The 23,209-nt window shown below is 36.9% G+C and overlaps 1 protein-coding gene across 2 annotated transcripts in view; it reads left to right on the top strand.

Annotated features, from left to right (window-relative positions):
* The window catches only part of LOC115232577 (sulfotransferase family cytosolic 1B member 1), a 47,089-nt gene extending 24,083 nt beyond the window's left edge, over nucleotides 1-23,006 (top strand). The window contains exons 2-6 of one of the 2 annotated variants that reach the window (XR_005003184.1): nucleotides 1,455-1,772; nucleotides 18,741-18,838; nucleotides 20,024-20,189; nucleotides 21,172-21,401; nucleotides 21,452-23,006. Coding sequence is in view for 1 of the 2 variants with exons in the window: in XM_029802540.2 (XP_029658400.1) it covers nucleotides 1,455-1,772; nucleotides 18,741-18,838; nucleotides 20,024-20,189; nucleotides 21,172-21,284 (695 nt within the window). In the remaining variant the exon portion in view is untranslated. Of the gene's footprint in view, nucleotides 1-1,454; nucleotides 1,773-18,740; nucleotides 18,839-20,023; nucleotides 20,190-21,171 lie in introns of both variants that reach the window. The other variant, XM_029802540.2, reaches the window with a different exon arrangement.
* The last annotated feature ends 203 nt before the right edge of the window (nucleotides 23,007-23,209 follow it).

The following is a 23,209-nucleotide window of genomic DNA, read 5'->3' as shown; positions in this document are numbered from 1 at the left end:
TGTGTGAGTAATAATAATAAAAATATGGTAAGGTTCGAGAAACAAGAATGATGCGTAACAAAATGGCTGCCCTCGGACATACAGTCAGCCATTCTCACCAGCTTCGTTGTTGAAATAAAAAGTATCACAAGCGTATCAAAGGAGGATTTATTGAATTCGTTACAAAGGAACGTATGTTTGGGAGTGTGAAAGAGCTACCTTGCACCTTTCATATTTCATTCCCACACTTCGCAAATTGCGGTAAATTTTAGCTTTTGGAAATTGATTCCCAAAGAATGTTTGGCCAAAAATGATCGAATAATCGAACAGAAGGCCGCTTGTAGAAAAATTTTAACGGAAGAAATCAAAAGAGCGCCTGCGCGCGTGTGCATCTGCGTCTGTGAGGAACAGATAATGAGAGAATAAGAAAATTACAAGAAGTTACTTTGTTACCTATCATAACAAGAAGTTATTTTGTTACGCATCATTCTTGTTTCTCGAACCTTACCATATTTTCTTTTATTACTCACACAATTATTCAGTCGGCGCCCCGTTGGAATGCAAGGATGTCGTTTATGAAACAAGCTTATTTATGTAACAGAGCTCGTTATTATAGAAAATTACAAGAAGTTACTTAAGAAAGAGGAACAGACACACACTGCGGAAAGAACCCACAAATGTGACACGACAAGCACTTGGCAGGAACCCGCGGGGGAAAAAAGGAAGCGAGGACGCCCAAAGCAGACATGGAAGCGGAGCATTTTGGACGAGCTCAGGACCACCGGCCTGATATGGGAAGCAGCCAAGAAATACGCCAATGACTGCAAAAAGGGGAAGACAACTGTTGAGGCTCTATGCTCTACAAGGGGCAAAACGGATTAAGAAGAAGAAGACTTAAGAAAGAAAGTAAAGGTAAACAAAAGTAAAGGTAAACAAAAGATAGTAAAGGTAAATAAAAAGATTACAAGAGAGTTAGAAAGAGAAAGTGGATGGGGAAAATAAAACGTGTTTGTGGAATGCAAAATGGCAAACGCCTGTCCGTGTGTGTGTGTGTGTGTGTGTGTGTGTGTGTGTGTGTGTGTGTGTGTGTGTGAATGTTTATAGTCTGGTAATAAAGTTTGCATAATCTTTATATATAAAAGTCAAGTTGTGTGTCTGTCCCCTTCGATTTAGATTCCTAACTACTCCCACATTTTGCGGTGCAGTTTAACCAAAAGCGGGTATCTTATAGTCGTGATTCATATCGAGCCCGTCTGGGTATTAGCGCGCGTCTACGATGAGTCTACGATTTAAAAAAAAAATTCACCATCATTTTTTTCCATTTTAATGCATTTTTTTGCTATATTATGGCTATAACTCTCTAAAAATGCTTATATAGTTATTTCCCTTACAAACCCGAGCAACGCCGGGCGATACTGCTAGTAACGTATAAATGATGAAATCACACTAATACTACCCGTTATATTTTTGTTTAGGAACGCATTGGTTGTGGGAAGTAACCTGTATGCTGATTGAGGGCAAAGCAGAACGATTGCAACTAGAAAAAGAACATTACATGATTGAAAACAGCAGCTCGAAAACATTGGACAACTTGAAAGAGCCGCGTGTATTAAATGCACACGTTTATATCGAGCAAGTTCCTGAATGCCTTCTTGAAAATAATAAAATAATCTTGATTTCCCGCAACCCCAAAGATACTGCTGTCTCCTGGTATAACCACAATGTTGCTGACCTGGAAACGGATTACACTGGAAAGTTTCCTGCCTTTTACGAATTGTTTAGAGTTGGAAACGGTAAGTAAATAATATGACTATGTATTTGTATGTGTGTGAGCTCAACTGGACGAATTGATAGATTTCAAATATTTCGTTAAGTTTGGATTCAGCGAGGGATTTGTAGAATCGTTAGAGCATTAAATAAAACGTCTGGTATTTTGTTACTGCTCTTTAAGATTTCTGTTTAAGTCCCATCGAAATCAACTTTACCTTTCATGTTTCTGATGTACATAAAATAAAATGCCAGTCAAGCATGTGAATGAATTCGTATTATAGCTGTTCATATGTCCTTTGAGAGATAGAAACTTCGATGTTTCAAGCAAAACCCTTTCTCAGAGATAGGGCATATGTCTTTTCTTTTACATATATATATACAGGGTGTCCCAAACAAATGTATACACTTTCTGCAACAGTCTGTCATGCCAAGCATTAGAGAGGACTTTGAACAGGAAGAGTTTTATTTCCAGCAAGATGGGGCACCTCCACACTACCATCGCGATGTTAGATCCTTTCTTGATGGGATCTTGCCAAACAGGTGGATTGGACGGATAGGTTTTGTCGAATACCCTCCACGTTCACCAGACCTCACACCACTAGACTTCTTTTTATGGGGATACCTAAAGGACAAAGTCTACGCACAGAAACCTGCAACAGTCGTTCAATTGAGGGCAACCATTGAACATGAATGTACGAATATCCCAAGGGAATTGTTCCATGATGTGTGCCATTCCATCGCTTCGCGTTGTCAGCAGTGTCTGGAGCAGAACGGACATCAGTTTGAGAACATGCGATAACAAGACAATAGAATGATATTTGTAAATTCTTTTACATGTTGAAAATTATTCGAATTATAATAAACCCCAAATTTACAATTATTTAAGGTGTGTATACATTTTTTTGGGACACCCTGTATATATATACTTTTGAGAAGTTTTGAAGAAGACTATCGGTTGTTGAGTTTAAAAGTCTGGCAAAAATTGATGATTCATATCTAGCTTCTAGCACAAGGATTTCGCTTTAGCGTAACTAAGGTAAGTAATAAGCCATTTGTCCAGTCGATCTCACCACCTAAATGATAATTGTTTTTATGCTTTACTTCCAGTCAAGCCTAGTCGAACAAATCTATAACAAAAGACATTCCAGTCATGGCCATTCCGTATTTTGGATATACACAGGACTACATTATGTAATATATCCATAATTTCTTTTCTAACGAAAGTGAGCTGTAATCTGAAAGCTTGCTCAGGCGTTATGCAATATAACGTGGAAAGCCATTGATGACTCGAGCTTTAAAGTGTCAGAGATTACCAGCTGAAAGTTTGGTAGTTGCCATGTCACTCGTGTTGCGCTGTTTGTGTACAAAATACATAATCGTATGTACCATTATATTTGTTTTAAGAATATTTTTATGGTTTATTCTATCGACCTTGATTTCTCTGAGAACTCTGTTAATTTTTGAGGAACGAGGAAAAACAAAACACAGCTCTTGTTTGCTGTTAATCGTTTTTGAGGTCTTGCAAGTATCCCATGTGAACGTGGGTGGATTTGCTTACAATTAAGCTGACCTTTCGAAGAATTTCTCATGAGACCAGATCCCTCTCGTGTCTGCGCGTAATATCTGTATTCAGATTACTCAATTATAATAATAAGTGGCGGATCGTGGTTATAATTCCTCACTGTAAATAGTAACATCAGTTTAAAATTGACGAATATGTCATTAGTATTCATGATATTATTGTATAGCCATGTGTATCATTGTTGTAGCTGTTGTCTCAAACGTGAAGATGGAGATTTCGGGTTTTTATATAACCTGAATGATACATATTTGTTAAAATATAGTGGAAGTAATCTGAATGACACTTATATCAAGGTGCCTCTTGCTTTCACAAATTGATTGCCAAAATGTTGGGCTTCGATCTGCTAAAAACTAGCCAAATTACTCTCAAATCTCATCCTACTTTTTAGAAAAGAGAAGACTACTTTAGATCTCTCTATATATAAAAAAAATAACCTTGCCCGTAAAATTAGCATATAAGTGGCTGAGCACTCCACAGATAAGCGTACCCTTAACCTAGTTCTCAGGGAGATTCAGCATGACACAGAATGTGAAAAGGTTGGTTCTTTGAAATACAGGTACAACTCATTTTTGACAGCTGGATGGACTGGGGCAATGTGAACTAAGGTGTCGTGGTCAAGGACACAACGCACCGTCGGGAATCGAACTCACGTCTTTATGATCATCAGCCGAATACCCCCTAACCACTGAGCCACACGCCTTCGCAATATAAGAGAAGTATTCACAGCTGGAATGAGTTTGATCATAGGTCTGTTTGATCAGCAAAATGTATGTTACAAAAAATAAATTCATATCTTTCCTGAATGGTAAAAGTGATTCCTTAGAAGTTCGTTTGGAATCTAAATTTAATCTAAATCACTGAACCACAACCGAAGAACAGACACAAGATGGATAAAATTAAGGACAAAATTCATCAGCATATTTAGACAGTTTAATGCTTAAAATTATAACAAACTAGCAGTATCGCCCGGCGTTGCTCGGGTTTGTAAGGGAAATAACTATATAAGCATTTTTAGAGATGTAAAGTATAATAGCCATCTCAATATGGCTAACCACAAAGGGGGGGTGTTACTGTAGATTTTTACGTTCTGAGATTTAATAATACATTTTTAGAGAGTTACTTCCCTTATATAATAGCAAAAAAAATGCATTAAAAATGGGAAAAAATGATGGTAATTTTTTTTTAATCGTAGACTCGTTGTAGACGCGCGCTAATACCCAGAAGGGCTCGATATGAATCACGACTATAAGATACTTGCTTTTGGTTACCGCAAAATGTGGGAGTAGTTAGGAATCTAAATCGTAGGAGACAGACACACAACTTCACTTTTATATATAAAGATATGAACTTGTGGTAAACTATCTAAATATAACTTTGAGTCTTAATAAAGACAACATTTATCCATATGATAAATTGAATGAAGGCACAATCAACATGAACATAGGCTCCAACGAATCATCGCTAATAATTAAACATATTAAGGCGGCGAGCTGGCAGAATCATTAGCACACCGGGCATTTAGCGGCATTTCGTCTCTCTTGACGTTCTAAGTTCAAATTCCGCCGAAGTCGACTTTGCTTTTCATCCCTTCGAACTCGATAAAATAAATACTAGTTGAGCACTGGGGTCGATGTAATCGACTTACCCTCTCCCCCACCCCCACCCCCGAAATGACTGGCTCTGTGACAAATTTTGAAATCAATATTTAAACATATTAAAGCGGCAAGCTAGTAGAATCGTTAGCACAGCAAGCAAAATGCTTGGCGGCATTTCGTCTGTCTAAATGTTCTGAGTTCAAATTCCACCGAAGTCGACTTTGACTTTCATCCCTTCGGGCTCGATAAAATAAGTAAAAGTTGAGTTTTGGGGTCGATGTAATCGTTTTATGCCATCCCCTGAACCTGCTGTCCTAGTGCCAAAATTTGAAACCAATAGTTAAGCATATTGCTAGGCAGATCTCCAATCTATCATCAGTTAAGAATATTTTCGACAATGTCGGCCCATGTTACGAAATTATATAGTTCGATTCACTATGTATTATAACCATATCTATCTAGGTACTTCTTAACCATGATAAATATTCACTCTTACATCCTCTAAAAGCCACAAAATCTTTAATAAGAATCCGGGCAAGTAAGTAATAGCTACTTATGTAGAGTGTGCCAAATATTTAACCATAATAAAATAGCTAGAAATAGTATGCGAGAATCCAGGTAAGAATGCAACTTTTGAACTATAACCAATTGTCCCCTACATAATACATACTGCAAAAAAGAACTGGTATACAGAGCAAATTTTTCAGATGCGGGAGTAAATAAAGAACTTACATCAGCCTTACCAAGAACGTATATAATACCCGATTTAGGAAAAAAAAACCTCCGTTTAGACGCAATAAGCGAATTTCAATGTCAGTGCTTAGATAGATAAATAGATAGATAAATAGATAGATAGATAGATAGATAGATAGATAGATAGATAGATAGATAGATAGATAGATAGATAGAGATAGATAGATAGATAGATAGATAGATAGATAGATAGAGACATACATACATACATATATACATACATACAGAAATACAGACAGACAGACAGATAGACAGACATACGTACATACACATACATACAGATATGTGTGTGCGTGTGTGTGTGTGTGTGTGTGTGGTAGCTAAAAGGCCGAGGAACTGAAAACCTCCTCCTAATGAATTGAAGAATAACCACAAAATCATATAAATATAGGGCAGTCTCAAATGTAACTTGAGTGACAAAATATTCTTTTCTAATCTAGGCACAAGGTCCGAAATTTTGGGGCAGGAGGCCAGTCGATTAGCCCGACTCCAGTACGCAACAAGTACTTAATTTATCGACCCCGAAAGGATGAAAGGCAAAGTCGACCTCAGCGGAATTTGAACTCAGAACGTAATGACAGACGAAATACTTATTTCTTTACTACCCACAAGGAGTTAAACACAGAGGGAACAAACAAGGACAGACAAACGGATTAAGTTGATTATACCGACCCCAATGCGTAACTGGTACTTATTTAATCGACCCGAAAGGATGAAAGGCAAAGTCGACCTCGGCGGAATTTGAACTCAGAACGTAGCGGCAGACGAAATACCTATTTCTTTATTACCCACAAGGGGCTAAACACAGAGGGGACAAACAAGGACAGGCATAGGTATTAAGTCGATTACATCGACCCCGGTGCGTAACTGGTACTTAATTTATCGACCCCGAAAGGATGAAAGGCAAAGTCGACCTCGGCGGAATTTGAACTCAGAACGTAGCGGCAGACGAAATACCGCTAAGCATTTCGCCCGGCGTGTTAACGTTTCTGCCAACTCGCGCCTTATGAGTGACAAAATATTGACTCTGCTCTGTCATGTTCTACTTTGATGAAAGGGAACTACTTTTTGTTGATTCACCAAGAAATTCAGGTGGTGAACTTTAGCCATATTTCTCCTCCAAATTCAAGTCAGCAAACTACGTTCCACCCATGACACAGCATCCCGGATTCTTGGCATATCCCCGACTCACACCCATCATTACTGACGCTCTTCCATAACTCGCCCAAACCACTTTGACACCCTTTCTTTTCTAACTGTCCTTCACTTTATCTCTCTCTTTTCTTCTTTTTTTCTTTCCTCTTCTTGTGCCATCGACCCATTTTTATCCAGTTCTCTCGTAACTCATCGATACTGTATATACCTTAAAGGATACTGGACTGTTTAAAGGCTGTCTGGAATATGTAGGAGCTCTCCTTACTATGTAGTGGATATTCTGAATGTAGAGCTGTGTTAACTCTCGCGTATCATATGTCAAAAACTTATGAACATTGATGCAAATATTGGTTTCAAATGGGTTCAAATTATGACATAAGGCCAGCAATTTTAGTCCATTACTTAACCCCTTGACGCCGGTATTACCCGACCCGAAGCATGCGAGACACTGCTCCGGGGTTTTTTTCACCTAATGAGACCACACAAACCCTCAAGTGCCAATGAGCTCGCGTCTATTTACGTTCACCCTTACAATAAATAACATAGCGTCGTACATTTACGTCTCCCGGTTTATGAAAACGAACTGTGTGGAGCTATTTATCATATGATATGCACGAGTTATTCTGCTCACGTTCAAAAAATAGCTTGCCTGTGGTACAACTCAAAACACGGTATTATGCATGTCAAGTATCCACATGTCATTGGTCTACTGCTAGTCTCATGACTTGAACGTAACCTAAAATATCTAAGATAAGGCACGGGACGGCGAGCGCGCGCACCTCAAAAGATAAAGTACACGATAGCGAAGGTAAACATACGTCAGCCGCTAAAAAGTCCGTGATAGATGTAGGGCAGCTCTACATCGTATATTTACGTTAAGCGCGGGTAGGCAAGCAAAAGTTGTGATCGCATATTTGCGTCAACCGTTGTCAAGGGGTTAGATTCCAGTGCTTATCTAGTATTTATTTCATTGACTCCCGAAAGGATGAAAGGCAAAGTCGACCAAGACGGCTTTTGAGCTCAGAACGTAAAGACGGACGAAATGCCGCTAAGCATTTTGTCCGAGGTGGTAACGTTTCTGCCAAGCTCGCCGCCTTAATTTGATGCAAATATTAAACAGTACAGTTTTTCGACAGGATCTGTAGAACATGCGAATATTCCATCACTTGCAGTTTAACTGGACTTTACATTATGCTTTTGAAATTTATACCGGAAATTATTTATAAACTTGCTTTTTGATTATTTAATTGCTTAACTCAAAACCAATATGGCGTCAGGGCTTTTAATTTGGCTGCGACGTAACCTGTATATCCTAGAGCAGTGTTTTTCAAACTTTTTGCTGGAACGGAACCCCAAGAAAACATTCCACTGGCTCGAGGAACCCCTGTGCAATAATCTAATAGTCTTATGCATACATATCTGCACAGGAGAATTAAAAATTACTGCCGATTTTAGCAGTTTTGTAACTTCTTGCGGAACCCCTGGACTGTACTGGCGGAACCCTGGTTGAAAAACACTGTCCTAGAGCATGGTCTTTGTATCTTCGTATATGATTTCTATTATTGCACAACAAGACACAGCAGCTCGCTCTGTAAAGCAAGCTTGTGATACTGTATATATGAATGAGACGAGATTCTAATGTATACATTTTATGTATCTTAACATTCATATTACATCTATGTGTGTGTGTGTCCGTGAGAGAGATAGTGCGTGTGTGTGTACGTATGAGTGTGCGTGTAAAGCATGCATGTTTACATTTCAATACAAATATAATGAACACAAGCAGCTATGTATATTATACATAAATAATGCAATGATACGAATTACCAAACCTTCTGCAGATAATTCGATAATTTATATACCACTAGTAGAATTGCCCGGCGTTGCTCGGGGCTGAATTGCTTAAAAGTACTGTTAATGATTGCACTGAATTATGATGATTATTCAGGCAAATATTGATATAAGTTTACGGCGAATGAATGTATTTGTAAGTGTATAGAAAGCCGTGTAAAGGGGTTCCTACTCCCTCGTAGAATGGTGTAAGAATTGAATGCGAGGTTGCCTTGAAAAGAGCCATGTTATTGTTCTCATAATTGTAAGAATTGGATAGTCGTGGAAGGCGGTGTAAAACGTTCGCAGGTGAATAGGGTATCTTCGTTTTCCACGAACGGCAGCGGATGTGCTGTTACAAAACTTCATGCTGTGTTAAAAGAGAATGGATTAGCAGTTTTCCGAATTACCTAAATCTCGAGCTAACAACGTAGTTTTTTGCGTTTTACCTGTTGCATCTTGTGTTTTGCATTTCTACCGGGCTATATGAAAGAGGCAGTGGTGTATGTTATGGGGGTAAGTCACGAACAGTCTATAAGTGCAGGGGAAAACTCACGAGAAGATCCCTGAATAAAAGAACTCTTCTGTCGCTTTAAATTTTACTGAACCAGCGTTTAATCAAGATATTTGGCATCATTCTGATTCTGCCAGCTTCAACCATATTTTATAAACCGCGAGTAAACCCAACGAACATTGAACGTAGAACTCTTAGAAATAGCAGAGGGCTAGTACACTTTCCCTATTTTTCCCTATATTGCTTAAATTGTCAATTACGTTTAATTGGAGGAACTTGAAATTTTGTGTCAACTTCCAGTTCTGATATCCAGTACTTCGTAATTCGCCTCGCTTTATGAATAAAAGGAAGGTTCTCGTATTAATATTCCTAATGTTGTGATACAACGAGATCAAATCGATATTTGTACTGTCTTCTGTTAATATTGTCTGTTCTCGTCTAAGATGGAAGTCCAGCATGGCGGACTGGACGTTGTATTTTATTCTTTGATGTATCTTGAATTAACCACTTTAATCAATTGCTTTCAAATCTCCATATATATATATATATATATTATATATATATATATATATACACACACATACACACATATATATACATATACATACATACATACATACATATATATATATATATAATATATATATATACATATATACATATATATACATATACATATATGTATGTATATATATATATGTACATATACACATACATGCATACATACATATATGTTTGTATATATATATATATATACTTACACACACACATGTATATATACATATATGTACATATACATATTCACATACACACATATATGTACATATATATATATATATACATACATACATACATACATACATACATACATACATACACATACATACATACATACATACACATACATATATTTATCTATATATACCTCGACACCGAGATATGGATGCTGAAATGTCAAAGAAAATAAGGGCAGGATGGAAGGCATTTAACTCAATAAAGGATGTGCCCAAAAAAACAGCGAGACGATACCATTAGTGCCAGAGTCTTTAATAACACCATCCGTTTGGTGGCTGAAGTTTAACCGAACGTGGAAGGTTCGCTCCTCTGGGAGAGATGTCCCACTCCATCTGTCTGGTGAAAAAGCCAACATTTCCCGACACGCAAATTTCCTTCTATAATATGGAATCAAGGCTGAAGAAATGCTATGCACCCCCCACCATCAGGATTTTACGAGGAGGCTTTCCCGCCTCTCCTTTGTGGAGAGAGAGAGAGGAGAACACTGTTGTTACGAAAGAAAATACAATTATTTCAAGTACTAACGCCACCAATACCAGTCCCTCTAATGATAAATACCCGAAAACCATGAATGGTGATAGTCGAGGGCTCGCGTCGGCGGCAAAAGTTAATCAAGAGAAGTTAAACCTTAGTATGGAAGAATTGAAAAAATACAAATGCCTACTACAATTTTAGTCTACCTCCTCCCCCCTATGAAATCACGCAACACACCTTGCGTAAAACGATCACATACAAAACTCTCTCTTTAAAAACATGAAAATAGAACGCGCCTCAAAGAACTAATCGAATAATTCCTTCAGCCCATGTGGAGAAGGACCTATGTGGAAAGGAGTAAAATAAAATTGGCACTGTGGAGGTAAGATTGGCTTCAGAAGAGGAAGCCAAAAAACACTCTACAGTGACACTAAAAACTACCGAACTAGTGCTACTACCAACTTATTTAGGAAGACGAACATCAAAAATAAAAATTGGGAAGGTGCCCCCAGAGATAAACGTAGTATGGGTTGTGGTGGCTATCCCGTTGGACCTGGAAAGTAACATAAATATCCTACGAGTTACCAAACTCCACAAGCAAAACTGATGGGGTCAAGGCATAGAATTTATAATTCAAGCCACGCAACAAGATCTTGAAGCTCTACCCGACCAAATCAAACTTCCAGATGGAATAGCTATGCGCGTTGTGGTGAGGGACGCAGACCCAGATGTTACAAATGTGGGAAGAAGGTGCTTATCAAGGTCACCTACTCACGGGAATCCACAGTAATGGGCCACCCTCCACCAAACGAACAACCACAGCAGATCCCAGTGAGGACCATCATAAACCAAGACACAGGCCTCCTCAGCACCTGAGGGTCAGGCCAAAGCCGGGCTACGCGCAGATGAACCAGCAAAATCCACAGCAAGCCCAACCCCAGCAATAAGAACTAAGGAGGTGCCCACGGGGGAGGGTGCACATCCAGACTGCACACCCACCAACGCCAGTGCAATAAAGGACACCCAAAGCACTAAGGATTACCCTACGTCAGATGCAGGCCCGATTGCTACCAACACCGACTGGAAGGAGCTCTCCACAAAAAAAGAAAAGAAAAGAACCCTTCGTCAGCACACCACTGCACCACAGACATGCACCACCTGCATGCACACCTACTACACTTACACATCCAGCATCAGCACCACAACCCCAATACACCGTTATCAACCTCACTGCCATCAACACAAAAAATACAGACCTACTAGAACTTTAATATTAATTCAATTTTAAAATATTTAGCCACTCTTCAGGTTTAAAAAATAACATAAATAAAATTAGATATTATAAAACAATAAATATATAAATATATTAACAGTAAATAATTCAATAAAATTTAACAAGATATATATATATATATAAATGTATATATAATATATATACATATATATCAGTATGATATTTGGCTATACCAAATAAACTAAATACTGATTTCAAAATGTGTAAAACGCCCAACAGTGTTTTGTACTTACCCGAATAAACTTCTTGAGTATGTGGATATTTTGAAAATACCTCATGGAGTGACGATCATGCTCTGCATAGTTATGAGCTGCCCCTTGGCAAGTATAGCACCCGTTCATTCATCCGGCCAGGGATACAGCGAAATCATGGTACTGCAGCATGGCAGATTGTAAAGAGGCTGCGGAAGAGCTCAACTGAGCCAAAGGTGATTCTTAAATTGATGCTGATCGGTTGAATCCTAGAAGATCAACGGTCAGTATCGCCAAGCCCTATCAAGAGAGTAATTGCAACATATCCATAGGGCGGCATCCATGGTTATGTAATTATCTCGAGAGCTTAAATATGAATAATGGAATAGAATGGCGACGGAGAATCACGGGCATCCGTGCAAACAGCGCAACCAGATGAAATACACTCTACTTACCGTTATCCACCACCATTTGTTGTGAAGTAAACAATCGGCCAATGGCGCCACCTATTGCGAATAACCGATTGTGAAAATGTCTGTTAAAGTTGTGGCTGACCAACTATGGCCGTATTCAGTTTCTAAATATCAAAGTTGAATATATATCGAACTATGGCTCCAACTGCAGAGAGAATGAAATATTTCGCTACGTTCAAATTGAAAGTCGTTAGGTTTGCGAGGTCTTAAAAAAAATGCTGCAGCAAATAAATACATTTGGAGTGAATGATAAGTTTGTGCATGATCAGAGGACACGCCAAGCCACTCTGAATAAGGTAAGAAAGAAAACTGTACAGCTATAACTGGTATTTGCCACTGGACTGAATTAGAAATTAAACTTTGATTTTGAATAAATAAAATTGATCAAACTTCAAAAGTTATACAGTTACTCTATCTAATGTAGATAATCGGGTACTTAAGGGGTGAAAACCATATCCATATGAAAGCAAAGACGCTTGAAGCAACGACAAAGAACTCGTTTCGCTTTAAGAACGATTTGATATTGCGACAGATGACAAAAATTGAACAGAAAACTCATCACACTTTGTAGAAAATATACAAATTTCCACAGATATATCATAAGACAGAGGAAACAATTCGATCACCCAAGTTTGGTAAACTGAATGAAACCTCTTAATTTTTAAATATTGACAATAAAACAGTTGACAAAATAGGCAGAAAAAAACAAACAAAACAAACATGTCATGAAAAAAAAACTAATTGAGCTGTAGTACTAACCACAGAGAGAACCGAATAGTCTGGCATTTATTTTTAAATGAAGAACTTTGCCAAACATACATACATACATAAACACATATATATCATGAACTAATTGTTACTTTCTCAGATGCAGCACTCTCTCTCTCTCTCTCTCTATTTACTCTTTTCCCTGTTTCAGTCATTCGACTGCGGCCATGCTGGAGCACCGCCTTTAGTCGAGCAAATCGACCCCGGGACTTATTCTTTGTAAGCCCAGTACTTATTCTATCGGTCTGTTTTGCCGAACCGCTAAGTGACGGGGACGTAAACACACCAGCATCGGTTGTCAAGCAATGCTAGGGGTACCAACACAGACACACAAACACACACACCACACACACACACACACACACACACACATATATATATATATATATATATATATATATATATATATATATATACGACGGGCTTCTTTCAGTTTCCGTCTACCAAATCCACTCACAAGGCATTGGTCGGCCTGGGGCTATAGCAGAAGACACTTGCCCAAGATGCCACGCAGTGGGACTGAACCCGGAACCATGTGGTTGGTTAGAAAGCTACTTACCACACAGTGAGTGGATTTGGTAGACGGAAACTGAAAGAAGTCTGTCGTATATATGTATATATATATGTATATGTATGCGTGTGTTTGTGTGTCTCTGTTTGTCCCCCTAGCATTGCTTGACAACCGATGCTGGTGTGTTTACGTCCCCGTCACTTAGCGGTTCGACAAAAGAGACCGATAGAATAAGTACTGGGCTTACAAAGAATAAGCCTCGGGGTCGATTTACTCGACTAAAGGCGGTGCTCCAGCATGGCCGTAGTCAAATGACTGAAACAAGTAAAAGAGTAAAGAGAGAGAGAGAGTGCTGCATCTGAGAAAGTAACAATTAGTTCATGATATATATGTGTTTATATATGTATGTATGCATGTTTGTATAATGCATGTATGTGAGCATTTACGTATGTAAGTGTGTAGACGTATCTGCGTGTGTGTATTTGTGTATGTGCATGTAAATGTATGTTTATGTACTGATTTGTGCGACTGTTCAAGTTGTATATATATGTACATATATATACATATATATGTTCCATACACAGGATCTCAGATCAAATCACTTGATATATAAACTATGCCCTTTTAATCTCGAGCAACGCCGGGTATCACTGCTAGTATATGTATATATATATATGTGTGTGTGTGTGTATGTATATACATACACATATACATATGTGTGTGTATATATATATATATCAGTATTTAGTTTATTTGGTAGAGCCATAATCCGTTTTCTCTATATGTAACAAGGTGGAAATAAAGTGAAAACATGCTCTGGCAGAATTGAAAGCCGATCACCAGCTGTTTTCCCTAATACCAGAGCTATACTCTAAATCCCAGGATAAATATGAAAATGAATAATACTAAAGCGAAAATGGACTACCTTCTCTGCTCTACTTCAGAATACGTCTTTACAAAAAAAAAAACATATAATAAATCTATTTATTGACTATTAATTCCAAGATACATTCAACATTGCGAGAGTCTTGGAGTCAAGAGTAAGGACTGGTTGTGCTTAATCCTTATGCAAATTTCATTTCTTACTCTATACAAATTCACTCCAGTTACGCTGCTAAAAGCTCTTGTTGGCTGTAGATTTCTACGGTGTTATCTTAATATAGTCGCAATACAAGTAAGCGTTTAAGCTCAGAAATTTTGCTTAACTGCCAGGCCAAGAAATTATATCGAACTAACAACAGTCGCCTTAAATAGAATCAAACTTGTGCAAGTGACAAACTGCATGCGATAATATTAGCAAAACAGTTACATCTCTCCGAAACAAATGGGTTTAATCCCTTTCGTTATTCGAGTAATACATCTTACATCATTTCTTATAATTGTTCCTGAATCAGCTACCAAATTAAGTTCTTTACAGAGGCTGGACTGTCATTCAACGGCGCAGAGGAGGGGTGTGTGATTCAGTATCCTATTCACTATCAGATATAAAAGACAGTTATTTGTGACTTCGTTTGTTTGATCTGAAGGTGCTAATATACACTAAAGGATCACAATTGCATTATCTCTTATTTGATATATAAATCTAGTTCGTTGCGGTTACCATTTCTTCTCTATCGAAACTAAAAGGAATTACAGTGTCATAAGACATTCGCATTGGTGATTGTATGTGTCTACCCATTTTAGCAAATGTACAAAGAAGTTTCCTGAGTAAAGGGTTGTCCAACAACTCAAAAGAATGCGACTTATACCTCAATAGAAGTTTTACCTGAGTTTTGCTTTGACGAATTGTTTTAACGAGTATTGTCAATAGTCTCTAAATAGACTCTAAATAGACTCTTTTCTCTCATCAATTTCCATTAATATGACAAATTCAGGCGATAAGCTGGTAGAATAATTAGCACACTGGCTTGACGTTCTGAATTCAAATGTCGCTGAGGTCGACTTTGCCTTTTTATCCTTTCAGAGTAGATAAAATAAGTAGCAGTTGAGCACTGGGGCCAGTGTAATCGACTTATCCATTCCCTTAAAATTACTATGACAAATTTTCCTAAAAATTTTATGCGCCTCATATATCAAATTGTTTTCATTATGGGTCACATGTTATTCATTTTACTTTATTTAAAGTCATCCAGAAGTTCTGGAGCCTTATAATTAATTACCTGAATGTTGATGTCAATTTACATTTTAAGGAAGAAATTGAATTTCACACTGACCATTGCATTCTTTTTGCTTTTATGAGAATTTAAAATCTTACAAAATTTTCCCTTATAATTTCATCAAACATTTTTTTATAGATTTACATACTATCTTATTATAATTCGTTTCCAATACTTAATGCAAGTTCTAAATGCTTGACCTATTGACGTTGCATGCTTATATCCACAAAAGTATAATTTTATATTAAGTGATGAGATAAAAATTTACATAACCCCTGAAAATTATTCTTTTCCCCCACATAATACGAATTTAAACAATAGCAACATTTGGAATTAAACTTATACTTGTCTTTTTATCAATATGTGACAATGTTATCATCCATCACACTTAATACGAAGTTCAACAACAGTGACAGTTATAATCAGATTTATACTTCTTTTTTGTTTAGTTTTGGCTTTTTTATCAATATATGACAAAGATATCATCAATGTCATTCTCTCTATCTTTCTTTCTGCTTCAGTCATCTGAAATTTAGAAATCATTTCAAACTGCCGAACCAATTCAATACATAGATTAAGCTTCAGACGACCGTTCTGTACATATTCTATTGCGATTGCATGCCGTCCAAGAATCTCGTTTTAATCACATCGTCCTTATGTATTCCAAATTAGAAAATACGACCAGACTCACATAATCTCTGAAAATATATATTTTTTTTAATTAGTCAAATTTTGATGTAATAAGAATCTGATACTTTCAACAATTATCAATCACTTTAGGGGAAGAATTTGATAACTTTAGAACGGATTTTATACAGCTAAAATCCATTTGTTTCAAGATCCAGGGATTTCATCATCGCCTAAGCTTTTAGTATATTCATCATACCTAGTTTAGATAAAAAAAGAAACTCTTGTTTATTGTTATCATTAGTGTCCAGATAGGAGGCGCAATGGCCCAGTGGTTAGGGCAGCGGACTCGCGGTCATAGGATCGCGGTTTCGATTCCCAGACCGAGCGTTGTGAGTGTTTATTGAGCGAAAACACCTAAAAGCTCCACGAGACTCCGGCAGGGGATGGTGGTGATCCCTGCTGTACTCTTTCACCACAACTTTCTCTCACTCTTACTTCCTGTTTCTGTTGTACCTGTATTTCAAAGGGCCGGCCTTGTCACTCTCTGTGTCACGCTGAATATCCCCGAGAACTACGTTAAGGGTACACGTGTCTGTGGAGTGCTCAGCCACTTACACGTTAATTTCACGAACAGGCTGTTCCGTTGATTCGGATCAACTGGAACCCTCGTCGTCGTAACCGACGGAGTGCTTCCATCCAGTGTCCAGATAGTTCGCTCTTGCTAACAGTAAAAAGCACAGCCAAGCATGTCGTATCTATTGGGTTGTCCAGAAAGTTCGTACCGATTTATAGTAGCTTACCTTTCGACTTATTTTAGAACATGGTTGAGTCCATAAGAAAGGATTTGACTACACCTCCATTTAGAGCACAGTTTAAGCTAACTTTTCGTGGAAGAAGGTTTATGTTCCTATAACCTGTGTTAATTCTGTAACCCTTTAAAATGGAAGATAAGAAAGTTCACTTTCAGCACTTGATGCTTTGGGAACCAGACAAAAATTGTTGCAGCTTGGCTGGGATGTGTTACCCCACCCTCAATATTCACCAGATACTGCTCCTTCGGATTTCCACTTATTCAGGTCTCTGCAGAATAGTCTTAATGGTAAAAATTTCAATTCCTTGGATGACGTAAAAAGATACCTTGATGAATTCTTTGCCATGAAACCCCTTCAATTCTGGGAAGAGGGTATTTTCAAGTTAAAGGAAAGACGGAGACGCAATGTGCAACAAAATGGTTCATATTTGGTTGATTAAAAATGTAACGGCAAGTATTTATTGACCTTTTTCTTTCTTTTAAAAATCGGCACGAACTTTCCGGACAACCCAATATATCATTGAATAAAAGATCATTGGTTTTAACCACTGACGCTATTGTGTTGTTAATAGTCATATATTATCCTTGACATTTTAAAAGTGTCTGTTTTTCTGGTGATAAGCCAAGCTGTTACATTAACAAGATGCTATTTTAAATAGACCAAATTATGTACAACCTGAAAATTCGTAAAATAATGTGAAAATTACACTACGGCAACAAAAGCAAATAGTCAAACAGTGTGGATGGGAAATCAATATTCACAATAAGATAAATAAGACAGGGATTTTTAGAGTGGCTAACATTATAATATGCTGGAGAATATCTTCTTGAATATACAGCTCTTGTGCAGACATCGCTGTATGGCTTCGCTACTATTTCTGCGTGATACCTTGGTAAAGTGTCTTCTACTATTGGTTGAGGTAGACAATGAATGAAATGCTGGAGACGAAAACGGTATGAAAGCCTATTGAAGGGACCACTCCTGTTCTTGACTAGGAAACCTGGCGGAATTCTGGAACGTCTATCACTGCTTCAAGGGGAAAAGAAAGGGCAAGCCATTGGGTGTTTTTGCTTTCAATTTTTTTTTCAGTATTTCTGTGTTTCATATTAAGATTTCCTAAGAGTTTTTTTCCCCAAAACTTTGAATTTCTTTTACATTTTGCTCCCGAATTCTGTGCTTTTTCCTTCCACGTGAGGAAGTGAAAGCTTTTCCAAAGCTTCACTCTAAACTTTGTACATTTCCCTGTTCAACACAGCCATCTAGTCGCAGGGTGCTGTTAGTTGAGTCCCTTCTGTTTGAAGAATAAAGATCAGATCTCTAGTTTGACGATAAGCTCCTCCCTTACTTACTCTGTAACACAGAAGTACTAAAAAAGGGTCATAGATGTTGATATTTATCCTATGGCTAAACGATTAAAAGTTGGGACTATTTATTGACAAAACATTATTTTTCCTTCAGTTCCTAATGGCGACTGGTTCAACTACAATAAAACCTGGTGGGAATGGTCTAAAGGAAGATCAAATGTTCTCTGGGTGACATATGAAGACGCGAAATCGGTAAGTAACCTAGCTTTGACCCTTTAATTCAAATTTTATCTCGTCTTTATCTGGTACACTTACGCATACACTTCGCGGGTTCGCACACATAATCCACCTTTCATAATTGGTTCCGAACCTCTGGCAGAGAGACTGCAACATTTTATTATTATATCACAAAAGCTAATTTGAAAATCATTGCTCACTGATGAATATTTTTATGATTCGCTGCAATAAAAACAAACAAATCCATATCATAATAAGAATTCAAGCTGTCCACCTGTCATCCAAGGCAGATAACTGTGAGACATAATACACAAGTTACTTCCTTGTTACTTTAGAAAAATCTTTTATGTCTATATTTTGACATTTGTTTCTGCTAAATAAATTTTGCGATACATTAAGGTCAACATCGATTTCCTACGGTACACTCATGTTATTACGTTTATAGCACAGAATAATCCGTACGTATGTCAAGAGATACATAAAGGTTGTAGTTATGAACTGCCGAATCCAACAAACCCACAGTCACAATTTCTACAGTTTGGTGGAGACACATATGTTACATGGTGTCTGTGGAGCAAATAATCCAAATTCCTTCTGCATGATGGGTGGTTAGTATAGCAAGAAGTGTTTAAGAGAGTATAAGCAATAAATATTAGTTGGAAAATGTAATATCGTTGCTTGAGTCCTAAGGAGTCAGGTCGTACTGTCTCCATATATATATATATATTATATATATATATATATATATAATAAATATTAGGGAAAAATCAGATTTAGGATTGAATCCAATTATATAGTAAAATATAATATAATATTAATTAGAGACAAAACCACTATTATGCAAATCAAACAAAGAAAGACTTAATCCAATACATAAAAAATTTTATATAAATTAAATATAATTAAGATATCCACTACGATCGTTTCTTGTCACTTCTATGGACATTCATCAGGTGGTTTCAAGACCTTCTAGTATGTAGCTGAGTATCTGTGTCTACTGGATTTGTTCCTCTTCTGTGTTAGAGTATTGCAGTGTGAATACGTTTATGTATGAATGATTGTATGTGTGTGTGTGTGAGTATGCATTATTAATGTCTCTAATTTTGTCTCTAATTAATATTATATATATATATATATATATATATATATACACTGTTTTTGTCTTCCGTGCGAAATAATAATTGTTTTCTTTTAAAACAGGACTTGAAATCAGTGACTAAGCAAATAGCAAAGTTCCTTGAAATTCCAGCTTCCGATGAATTGTGCCAGGCCATTGCTCAAGAATGTACCTTTAAAAAGATGAAAGCGGAGAAGCACAACTTGCTACCTTTCGAGTTACGTGGTGACATGTCGTTTTATAGAAAAGGTAATCATTTTGAAATCTGTTATTCTTTAAATATTGAATTTGTACGTAGGAAATATCTCAGTTAAAGATTTCCCGCCTGATTTTGAATCAGAGACTCCACTTTTTATATGCCGAATCTTGGAAGGAAACCGACAACATGGCAACGGCTACGAATAGTGATCTAATGCATTTTTTTTTTTTTTAATTTTAATTATTTATTTTGCATGTCAGAGATATGCTCTCTGGCACTAAACTGGATAGATATGAGGTAAAGTTAAGTCCTCGTTGCGGTCGGTTGACCAGCTAAAAAATAACCAAATCGCAATTAAACAAAATGAAAGCAAAAATTCATAAAGGAAAGCTTGACCTTAGATACACCGTGCATGGGGAAAATATGGTGACCTACGGTCAGATGTGGGTGCACTTCATGCAAACAAAACGTTTCTCCAAAATTTTGACCTCTCACTTTTAAAATCAGCTCTAAAAAATAAAAGGACACATTGGATACTGTAGTCCTGGATATAATATGTAAATAAAGGATGGGCTAGCCGCTGCTGGAATATCTTGAGGCATAGGTTGGCCCGATCAGATCTGCCCAAAGATAAACAACAAGCGAAAGCCATTGAAGAACCTTATCCGTGGTTGTTTGACCTGCTACAAATGGTGAACCGAGAATGTGGTGTAAGTATTTGTCCAAGGTACTACGTGATTTATTCTTAGCATCGAAACCTCATAGCAAACTTTTCCACCACACTTTGCACCATTATTGATGACAGCATAAGTAAACAAATCAAATATAGTATAAAGGAAAATTATCAGTCGTTCTATTTTTTTAAATACTATTTTAAATAGAACATACACAACGATAAATGAGTCAGATTATTCATTTGTTTGTTTGTTTTTTGTTCTTTTTAGTTTGTCTATTTCGAGTTTTAAACCAAGCTTGATGTTTGTTTTCCAATTATTTTTCTCTTTTGATTTTTTTTTAAATTAATTTTTTCAGGTCAAGTCGGAGATTGGAAAAACTGGTTCACTGTAGCTCAGAACGAAGATTTTGACCAGATATGGGACGAAAAAATGAAAGACTGTGATCTCCCAGTCCAATTCACAATTTAAAAGATGAAATTTAAAGATATTGTAGAACGACTGACATATATTTTAATTACCATTACTCTAATTGTGGAGGTATTGTTTGAACTATAGCATTTGGATATGGTATATATATATATTAATGTGATCCTATGTATAGGTGACAACAGTCAAAACAAAAAATTTTTCCCAAGTATTTAACATGATAAGAATTATCTAAAAATGCGATTACAAAAGTAAGGATTATAATTTTGAGACAGTTGCAATAGTAATAAGGATAATGATAATAAAGATTTGTAATAATAGCAGCAGCAGAAGCAACAACAACAACTACTACTACTACTACTACAACAAGAATAATAAGCTTTTATGGGCCACAAGGAAATTATTTAATATTAAACTTGTTATACAATATTAAACTTTATAATACAAACGCAGTTACAAAATGTGAAGGGATATACATGCAAACAAACGAACAAACACATAGATAGATAGTTGCATGCACACATACATACATACATACATACATACATACATACATACATACATACCCACATACATACATACATACATACATACATACATACATACATACATACATACATACATACAGGGTAGGGTGAAAGTAATACAATATATTAAGAGATGTCAAGATTTCTTTTAGCAAAATTGTACAAATAAATACAAATGAGAGCAAAGCGTACACACACAGAGACACACGAGGAAAAAGTTTCCACCTAGTTAGAATTAGATTGCATGACTCCAGACACTTTCTGGAAACTGGGTTCTCCAAAATTATCCCCGAGCATTTTCGGTCTAAACCAAAACGTGAAGAGACCCACAGCTTGGCCTTTAGGAGCTGCACTACTAGTCTTGTTATCAACATTGTGGTTTTCGGGATTCAATGTGACCTGCATGTTTATGAAGGCCATACTGACGCACATGTTGACTCGTATTACTTTCGTGCTTGCCCTGTACTGTAGCGCAAAGATGACAAAATGCCATATGTCAACGTCTCTACAAATGTAATTGACTGTGATTCTTGTATAACTTCTTCCCATTTATTGCTGTGCGACCCTTTGGACATGTGTGAAGCGAGCCATCTTCTTTTGTTTCTGCCTTCATTCTCAGTATTATGGAACTAGCATACACTTCCATACGCTATAGTCTGGCCGATGGAGTACATCTTGCTACACATCATTCCGGTTCTCTTTTCACTGTTTCTTTGAAGGTATATGGAAGCCCATCCATTTTTCGAAAAATGGGAGTGTGCTACTTTCTTCTTCGGGCAAGGAAGCACTAGCATTTGTAACACACCTCGCCCAAATTGGCATTTTTCTGGAGCTGATCTGTGACACACGTTTCTCAAACAGGCAAAACATGTGATGCTGTTGTTATTGTCGTTGTAAATGTTTATGCTTCCGTCACTTATGTTTGTAAATGTAGGAATGTCTGTGTTTAAAAACATAGATACCTGAGCAATTGCCATATTTTAAAATCCGATTTCTTCTTACAAAATTGTCAACATATTTTTCAAAATTTCGCTGAGGTTTATTTGCCACTATATCAATCGTTGTTACCGTATCCTTCTCTTCCCCCCAGGGCTGGGCACATTGCGCCATATTTTGTTCTCTCCAAGATAATGTAGTTGATGCTCAAACATCTTAAAGCCTTTCTCCTGGGAAAAAAATAGGAAAAGAAATAATTAAATATACTTACTTTTTCATCTGAAGCCTGTAATATATGTCCGTTCAGCGAAAACAACAACAACAACAACAACAACAATAACAATAACAATAATAATAATAATAATAATAATAATAATAATAATAATAATAATAATAGTAATAATAATTGCATTATTTAGGGTGAATCTGATTCAACCGCCAGCCGATAATACGGAAAATGTTATCAATGATCGTAAATAGACATTTTTTTTTATTTAGCCAGTA

Source organism: Octopus sinensis, linkage group LG2, assembly GCF_006345805.1.
Source record: "Octopus sinensis linkage group LG2, ASM634580v1, whole genome shotgun sequence".
In the NCBI taxonomy this organism is placed as follows: Eukaryota; Metazoa; Mollusca; class Cephalopoda; order Octopoda; family Octopodidae; genus Octopus; species Octopus sinensis.
This window is presented reverse-complemented; position numbering and strand designations above follow the sequence as displayed.